Source organism: Rutilus rutilus, assembly GCF_951802725.1.
Source record: "Rutilus rutilus genome assembly, chromosome: 1".
NCBI classification, from domain to species: domain Eukaryota; kingdom Metazoa; phylum Chordata; class Actinopteri; order Cypriniformes; family Leuciscidae; genus Rutilus; species Rutilus rutilus.
In genome coordinates, this window is record NC_140209.1 from 35,281,967 (window position 1) to 35,291,667 (window position 9,701).

At 37.3% G+C, this 9,701-nt stretch overlaps 1 protein-coding gene across 2 annotated transcripts; it reads left to right on the plus strand.

Annotated features, from left to right (window-relative positions):
• Positions 1-622: 622 nt before the first annotated feature.
• Positions 623-8,154, plus strand: ubfd1 (ubiquitin family domain containing 1). 2 transcript variants are annotated; one of them, XM_084393992.1, is made up of 7 exons: positions 623-903; positions 1,835-2,116; positions 2,785-2,993; positions 3,121-3,186; positions 5,465-5,570; positions 5,645-5,727; positions 7,142-8,154. In XM_084393992.1, the coding sequence occupies exons 1-7, from the start codon at positions 888-890 to the stop codon at positions 7,250-7,252; spliced, it is 873 nt and encodes a 290-aa protein (XP_084250118.1). In that variant the 5' UTR covers positions 623-887; the 3' UTR covers positions 7,253-8,154. The 2 variants fall into 2 exon arrangements, with proteins under 2 accessions (XP_084250118.1, XP_084250119.1); XM_084393993.1 differs by lacking the exon at positions 623-903 and adding an exon at positions 1,199-1,569.
• The last annotated feature ends 1,547 nt before the right edge of the window (positions 8,155-9,701 follow it).

Consider the following 9,701-nt stretch of genomic DNA (forward strand, 5'->3'; position numbering starts at 1 on the left):
ACTTTAATTTAACAGAAATGTATTCATTTGCTAGAGGAGAATTCATTAAAAATGTACACACAATGGCTATTTTTGTTACAGCGCCTAAACAAAATCTCCAGGAACTTCATTTTTTGTGTTATCATCTTCAAATTTGAGTTTTTTTTTTTTTGGTAAAATATATATTTTAGCCTGTATAAAATCAAATAAATATTTAGTACAGTACATGATGTACAGTACATTTATACTTCCATAACTTTTTCATACTTTCATTTTTTTGAAGTGATTTCACTTCAGCAATAATCTGCTGCGGTCCAACCGTTTAAGTTTGGATGGTGCATTTTTACGTCTATTCTCAAAAAGGAGAGTGACAGTTAAGGGGTCAATATGAAAAAGGAAAACATATTCGAAAACAATAATAATTGTAAAAATAAATAAAATTGTTTCATCAAAATGATGACAAAAGGAAAAATTGGGTGAAATACTGCCATTAACATTTTAAAGTTTATAGTTTACTGGATAACAGTCATGAATAAATTAAAACAACAAAACAATTAACAACTTTGTTTGTTTAGAAGAAACTGTTTGTCGAATATGCCAGAACTGTCACTGAATGTATGATTCCAAAAAACCCACTCCAAACACTAGGGGCCAGTTGCATAAACTTAGCCACTGTGTTAAGACTGTGTCTTAGGAACTAGTTTGATCAACTAGCAGTTATATTACTTGTACGTTTTTTTTAAATATATTTTTAATTTGTATACATTCGCTTTTAAGACTAGTCTAAGCAGTTTATGCAACCGGCCACAGATTTTAAAATCGCAAAGTCACTACGGGAAGCTGCAGAGCTCATTCACTGACAGCACGCTCTTTCCCAGAAGCCTTTCCTCATATTGTACACAATCATCATGGCGGCGCAGGATGGTAGGTAGCATGAAAATGTACTTAAATGCCATTTCCCCTGTCTATGCGGTGTTGTTTATAAGCGTATAACATCAGTTACAGTCATTTGGAACTTGTATTACACTGAATGGTTGTTGCTTTAACTTGTCAGGGTTAAATAATAGCTAGATATTCTGTGATTAGCCCAAACAGCCATCTCGAAAACTTCGGCTGTGTCACAAAATCTAGTCAACTATCTACCTAGATGGCATTCTGGGGGAGAGAAATGAGCGCGCTTGAAACGTTTCTAGAACGTTCGATCATGGGAATCACGGGAGCGTTTGCAACGTTTAAACAAAGGTTTCAATCGAGCCCATTTCAATTGGGCACCAAAGATGATGTCTATATAGGCAGCTCACTGACTTTTGAGACACAGGCTTGATATGAGCTTGCGAATATTAGCACAGCGGGCTGGCTAAGTTACCGATGAGTCAGTTGTGTACGATTACAACACACAGCCTCTATTAGCTCCGTCATGTAACGGTTATTGGTCTTAGTTCAACAGTTGGGTTCAAATAACGAGGGGGGAATTTACTAGATGTTTCTGCGACTTTGGACTGGAGTCTGGATAGTCAGTTAGCTTTAACAACTATCTATACTACAGATCATTTATAAGTAATACATCTAAACTGGCATCTGTGGCAGAGGGTAGGAATCTAGCATACATTAATCCAGCTAATAATTGTGAGATTTGGATAGTTACCTAGGTTTCACATTAGTGTTATAAATATTAGCTGCTTTATGTATGTCCCAGGAGGATTTGTTTGTTTTATTTTTATACTGTTTGAATTGTCATTGTCATTAACTTGTCATGGTCATATCAGTTATCTACTGTTAAACAGTAATTTCCTGATCAATGTGAATAAAAAACAACTTTTGATTGAAAACCTCTCATCTGTAATTGTTCCCACAGGAAGTGAGGTAGAAGGAATGGAGGCTGAGGTCACGCAGAAGGTACCAGAAGTGTTGTGTGAAGCTGCAGGACTTGGAGATGCAGCAGGGACTGAACAAGCATCTCTTACCGATGGTGAAAGCACATCAACTCAGACCGCTGCTGTGAGCAATGGAGAGGAAAGTGATGAGGGCAAAGAGATGGTGGAAGTGAAAATCATTTGGAACAAAAACAAATATGATCTTAAAATTCCTTTAGACGGCACCGGTGCTAAGCTGAAAGAGAAGATTCACACTCTCACTGGTAATGTAACTCTCTTATCATGAAAGTTGTGGGTTTTACAGCATATAAATTTTAAAGTCGGCACGAAACAGAAGTTGCCACAGTCGTTTCCTACTTATTGTGAGGTATATCTGAGTGAAACGGCTTCTCGAATGGGAAAAAATGAAGGGTGGGACTTGATTGTGCCCATGGGGAATTGATTGGATGGTTGTGGTTTGCTGTTGGTTGATCTCATGTGAGTGACAGGTTGCTCCCGCCCTCACGCATCAGTAAACACATCATCAGAGAAGAGATGACGCTGCATGAGGCAGGGAAAGTTTTGATTAGAGATTGAGGGCACGTGAATAAAAAAATGATGTGCAAGCATAAATCATTTATAATAACTTGAATATGCGCAACTACTAATGAAACATTTGGACATAGTTTACGGTATTTATCATTTCAAATTTAATTTAAATTTATAATTTGATGTAAAGATTATGATCAACTGCTTGAAATCATTTTAAAAGAACAATTATAAAATGTGACTCCCATCTCCATGAAATTCTTCTTTTGTTTTTAAATGTGGAAAATAGATAACATGTCAATAAAATGCTTCATGGTAAGAAAATGACTTTATGATGTTATATTATGGAATCATCCGATTTTGAAATTAAATGCCTAATACAATTTACTTTATTCATCATTAGGTCTTCCACCTGCTATGCAGAAAGTGATGTACAAAGGACTGCTACCAGAGGACAAGACGCTTAGAGAAATCAAAGTTACAAATGGTGCAAAGATTATGGTGGTTGGATCTACAATAAATGATGTACTAGCTGTAAATACACCAAAAGAAGTTATTCAGCAAGAGGTTAAAGCTGAGGAAAACAAAAAGGAGCCATTGTGCAGGCAAAAGGTGGGAAACTTGTTTGCATAATATGAAGTTTAGAAGTTAAGTTACAATGGTATATTACTTGGAATGCTTATCATTATACTGATGTACGTATAGTTTATAAATGTACGTGTGGATACTTTTTTATCAGCAACATAGAAAAGTTTTGGACAAAGGAAAACCAGACGATGTCATGCCATCAATAAAAGGAACTAAGGTAAGCACAACCTGTGAAACATAAAATATAATTAGACTGTACAAGATTACTGCACACATGCCATACTAAATTAATTATATGTCTAAACCTTAAGAACATTGTAATGCAATACATTTTAATCTGATGTATGTGCTCACAAACTTGATCTCCACTTGTGGTCTCAGACTTTTGGACCCCACTATATGTGATATTTCATATGCCATTTGTATGGGATTGGACAATGAAACTGAAACACCAGATTTTCAGACCACAATCATTTATTAGTATGGTGTAGTAGGACCTCCTTCTGACCTCCAGTACATCATCAGTTCATCTGGGTAATGACAGATACAAGTCCTGCACAGTGGCCAGAAAGGAGTTTGAGCCATTCCTCTTCCAGAACAGCGGCCAGGTCATTATTTGACGCTGGCGGATGAAAACGTTTTCTGACTTGCTCCTCCAAAATACTCAAAAGTGGCTCAAAAATATTTAGATCTGGTGACTGTGCAGGCCATGGGAGATGTTCAACTTCACTTTCGTGTTCATCAAACCATTCTGTCACAAGTCTTGCTGTGTGAATCGGTGCATTAAAGGTACAATATGTAAGATTTTTGCATTAAAATATCCCAAAATCACAAGGCCAGTGTTATACATTTTGTTAAGTTGATTACTTGCAATATCCCAAATGTTTCCAACTATTTTTAAATCGTGAGAAAATTGCGATTTTTAACCAAGGAAACGGGTCGTGTGAGCAGGGGGGAGCTGGGAGTCGCCAGTCAATTTCGTCATATCCGCGTTACCCTCGGTTTCCGCTCGTACTGCGTGGAGTCCTGGACAAATGCGGAAGTTGAAGTTGTAGCGTCTATCAAGCAACAAACGTTAGCTTGTTTCGTGCAGTCGTTATGGAACACAATTATTCTTTACCGATTGCAGCTGGTTCTGTCGACAAAGACAAGTCCCGTAAACGTAAACGTCAACGTACGGGTATTATTGCTTTAGGTTTGTGTTTAGTTTATTGAAATTGTTTATCACGTCTGGTGTTTATGGCCATGCATGTAAATAAATATAGTGTGGCGAGCAGGACGAGGTCGAGGGCCATGAGAGAGCGGCACGAGGCCGGTGGCGTGATTACTGATGAGCGACACCTGCGCGACGCACCGGTCTCGTATCTCTCACGGAGGAGCAGAAGCATAAAGGGGGAGCGACGACAGTGAAGAGCGAGAGAGGACAGGCCTGAACTTGTGTTGTGTTTTGTTTTATTGTGACAGCAGTCGTCCGTGAGGGGCTGCTGTCTTTTTACTTTCGCTTTGTTTTTTATCATTAAAATGTGTCATGACGTAAAACTGCGCAGCGCTATCACAACAATGAATTCGACAATAGTAACATCTATGATAACCAATTTAGTATTAAACCTTACTTTTCTTGCAGTTAATTCATTTGAATGAAATAAAAGCATGTCATTAAATGCAACCTTTATAAAAATAGAACTTTACTTCATCCATGAACATGATTTTTCGATTCCCGTCTGACTGATTTACATCCACGGTGGAGTTGAAAACGACAGTTCCCATCATTCCACGCTCCTTCACATTGTCATCAAGCTACGCCGTTGTTGTTGTTGTTTGGAATGTAGCGCCCTCTAGCGGCAGAAAATCTTGCATATTGTACCTTTAACATGCTGATACACGGCACCCCGTTCAGGGTACAATGTTTGAACCATTTGGTGCACATGGTCCTCCAGAATGGTTTGGTAGTGCTTGACAGTGGTTTTAGACCCATGGTCCACCCCCTGTGCAACAGTTAAGCCTCTTTGGGGCTACTCTACACCGTAACGCCCATGGATGTGGGAGAGACAGTGAAGGTGGACTCAGGGAACAGTACATGTTTCACGTTGTCCACAGCCCAAGATTTGCACTGTTGGCACTAATTAAACTGGCATTTAGCATTGGCGCGAGTGACCAAAGGTTTGGCTATTGCAGCCCGACCGTGAACATTGACTCTGGAGCTTCCCGATGAACAGTTTTGATGCAAACAGGAGAGTCGGGTTGCACATTTGCATCCTGTTGGACGTGGTTCATCCTGCGTGGTGGTATGCCGACATTACCCTGGATACCAAAGCTCATGATACATATATAGGCATAAAATTCATTGTTCAACCCCTGTATGTGTTCCAATGTCTGTCATTCCTGTATGTCAGTTTAGTGATCATGTCCGCAACAGTAAAGCTATTTTTAAGGACACAGAATAAGTTTCTTGTGCGTGCTAATGACATCAGTGTGTTCTCTTATTTGTCAAACAGGAGCGTCTGCCAACAGTGCCTTTATCGGGAATGTACAACAAATCTGGCGGAAAAGTACGACTCACTTTCAAACTGGAACAGGATCAGTTGTGGATCGGAACAAAAGGTGATTTTATCTTTTGATTAAAATGTATTTGTGATGCTTGCTTTATGCTGATCATGATGATTTCTGGCCTGCAGAAAGAACAGAAAAAATCCCGATGGGTTCCATCAAAAATGTTGTGACTGAGCCAATAGAGGGTCACGAGGACTATCACATGATGGTATGTGTTTATCACAACATTTACAACAAACTATGCATTATATTACTATATCTTATCTATAATTTTTTCAGAATTTTGTAACTTTATAATACTAGTGATAATTGAATGAATTTTACATATACAGTGCCTTGCGAAAGTATTCACACCCATTCATTTTATTTATTTTTTTACATTTTGTTATGTTGCTGCATTGTTAAACTACTTTAAGTTACTTTTTTTCACATCGGTCTACTCTACACTCCATACACCATAATGACAAAGCAAAAAACTGATTTGTGACAACTTTGCAAATTTAATAAAAACAAAAAGAAGAATAATTACATTGCATAAATATTCTTACCCTTTTCTGGGACACTTGAAATTTAGCTCAGGAGTATTCCACTTTCACTTGTAGATGAATGGGTATGATTTGGAAAGCCACACACCTCTCAATAGAAGGTCTAACAGTGTATATAAAGAGTGGTGACCAAGAAGCTGATGGTCACTCTGGTTAAGCATGATCATGATCATATGTGGAGATGGGAGAAATTTTCAGAAGGACAAACATCACTCCACTTATCTAAGCTTTATGGCAGAGTGGCCAGACTCACGCCTCTCCTCAGTGAAGACACATGAAAACCCACTTGGAATTTGCAAAAAAGCACCTAAAGGACGCTCAGACTTGAGAGACAAGATTCCCTGGTCTGATGAAACCTCAGTTCCAAGCATCATGTGTGGAGGAAACCAGGCACTGCTCATCACTTTCACAATACCATCCCTACAATAAAGTGTGACAAACGCAGCATCATGCTGTGGGGGTGTTTTTCAGCGGCTGGGACTGGGGGACTCATCAGGGTCGAAGGAAAGCTCAACGCAGCAAAATATAGAGAGAGCCTTAATGAAAACCTAGTCCTGAGCATTCAGAACCTCAAACAAGGCAGAAGGTTCACATTCCAACAGGACAATGACCTTAAGCACACAGGTAAGACAATGCAAGAGTGGCTTATGGACAACTCTGTGAATGCCCTTGAGTGGCCCAGCCAGAGCCTGGGCTTGAACCCATTCGAACATCTCTGGAGAGACCTGAAAATGGCTGTCCAACCTGACAGAGCTTGAGAGAATCTGAGGGGAAGAATGGCAGAAAATCGGCAAATGCAGATGTGCAAAGCTTGTCGCATCATACCCAAAAAGACTCGAGGCAGTAAAGGTGCTTCAATGAAGTACTGAGTTAAGGGTACAAATACTTATGCAATGTACTTATTTCAGTTTTTCATTTTTAATAAATGTACAAAGTTATCAAATTATAATTTTTTTGTGAATACTTTCGCAAGGCACTATATATATTCTATATATATATATATATATATATATATATATATATATATATATGTATATATAAACATTAAAAAAAAAATGTGTTTGTTTTTCACCATAGGCATTTCAGCTGGGTCCAACAGAAGCCTCACAATATTGGGTCTACTGGGTGCCTGCACAGTTTGTTGATGCAATCAAAGACACAGTTCTCGGAAAATGGCAGTATTTTTAACGTGCCTCTATAGACACTGAAGAATTGGGATTCAGAGCAAAAGATTGAAAACAAGATTAACTGGAGCCAACACAATAATCTGAAGAACTGATTTTTCTGAAGTATATCCAGAGCAAACCGAAGGATTGCTGTTGGACAAAATATTTTGGGGGTTTTAAGTGCACTAAGTGTCAGCATCCCGTTTTTCAAACTGTTTCATCACTCGTTTTTTTTTTTTTTTTTTTTTTTTTAGAGCAATCTCAAGCATAAACAGAAAATTGTACAGAACTTGCATATACATTTCTCGTAGTTATTCTGAAAGAAATAAAAATTATTTAAGGAAAATGATCAATGCAGTAGAAAGATTTTATCTAGTGTATTCCTCGGTTTACCGTACAACTCGAGCAAACTTGCCAAAGTCGACATTTCACAAAGTTGTTGATTTTACAATCAGCTTTTATCATTGCACAGATTATTGTTTACATGTAAAACAGCAATGGTGTAATGCTCAAATATGTAATTCATCCAGGTTAAAAGAATATTGTTCCATTTCATGTGGTTCAAAAAATCCTTCATTTTCCTCAAGACTTGTATTAACACATGGAGAGCTCATCTCATTTTATATTGAAAGCAGAAACCTTGTTGCAGATTTACAACCCTAAAGCCAAGAGCACATATGCTCTGCCTCTGTGCTTTCGACACAATAATCCTTTGAAGAAGGCAATATCTTTTTGATATTTCAAATCAGATGTAACATTAGGGAGAACAGTGTTGATATGCCCTTAATACACAATCGTATAACCAAGTTGCTAATGAGTGACTATTTTGATCATGCATGTTGTTGTTGTTTTTTCAAACGGTGCTAACCAAATACAAACATTTTTATTTCAATAAAGCCCAAAGGAAGGAATAATTTCAGTGAACTCTGAATACTGATATTTTATTTAAACAAATCTAAACTCAATGTATCAGCTCACAGTTAACATTCCTCCTAAATAACACATTTTAGCATATACGTATTTAGTTCAAGCTACATAATTTAAAGTAAACAATTTTTTTTTCATATTTAGACAGAATACAGCTGCCTGTAGTTCAGCATTTTGGTATGTGAATGGGTAACTGAGGGGTAAAGTGTGCCAGTCTAATACTAACTAGTGATGAATGGGAATATGAGTACTGTTACAAAATGTGAAAAATAGTTTCACTGCATTCAATTTTTTTTATTATATATATTAAACCATTACACTACTGGTTAGCAAATATATGAAGTAAAAGAAGACTTTGGAATGGGATTCTGCTTTAATAAGTACTTTAATCTCTTTCATGTTCCTATATTTATTTGAAATGCAAAAATGTTTTTTTCAAAGTCATATTTCTATAACCCCATATTATAGACAAGCCTTCTAATTTCAGTTGATAACAGACGTCTAGAAATATAATTAGGCATATTAGTTTTAATTCAATACGTTATTTCTCCTTCACAGCTCACTTTGTTGTGGCCATTTTTGTTTTGCCTCAAATCTTAAAAGCTCTCATTTTATTGAGAGGTCCTAATTAAACGCATTTCTCAGATGTATTATTTCAATTGCTATTAAATAAATTGAATATGCAATTTGCTACTTGGTTTTAGAAGTCCTATTGCTTTTCAAAAATCTGCTGTCGTCATGCATCACAGGTGTAGATCTTCGTTTAAGAAAAAGAAACAAACTTAAATATGCTTTTGGTATGTAGCAGTTGTATAATAACTGAATTATTGATTGTTTAACCTTACTTAATCTATTTACCTAAAACCTGAGCTTCAAACAAGCATAATGAGGAGTGTTGGGGCTTACGCATTAAAAGTCACATGAGTTATGTGATCAGATTACTTTTTTCAAGTAATGAGTAAACTAGCATGTTACTTTCAAAATTAGGCCCGCCCCATCGGCCCAATGACGGTTTCCTATAGAGTGGGTGAAGGTTTCTTCCTTCTACTAAAGTAGTTTAATTCCAATTTACTTTTATCTGACTCCTTTTTATCATGACCTTAAATTTAGGTTAGAATGCCAATTCATTATTGATAGTTTGTGTTAATTTATCTAGACATCTGATTATTCTATTTAACACTTTACTCTTATTGTTCTCGTTAATTTGGGTGCCAAAGTCGCACAGGGTCCTCACACCGGCCGTTCATTTTTATTTTTAACAATGGCCATTTGCATTAATCAAGGTCGGGTCTGGTTGGTTTACACCTTTTGGGGACAGAAGGTAATTTGCATGAAAGACCAATTGGCAGATGATCTGCCCTCCAAAGAAAGCAAAATATGTCTAACCCTTAAAACCCTCATTACCTTTTGGTTTACTTCTGTGGGAATGAGACCTTTGCACCAGTCGCACTGAGACGTTCTGCAAGAGAGAGTTCAAATGTTAATTTCCAGAAACGTCCTTTGTCTTCTCTGGGAGTAGTCGTTCCTTAACCAGACGGCCCGGC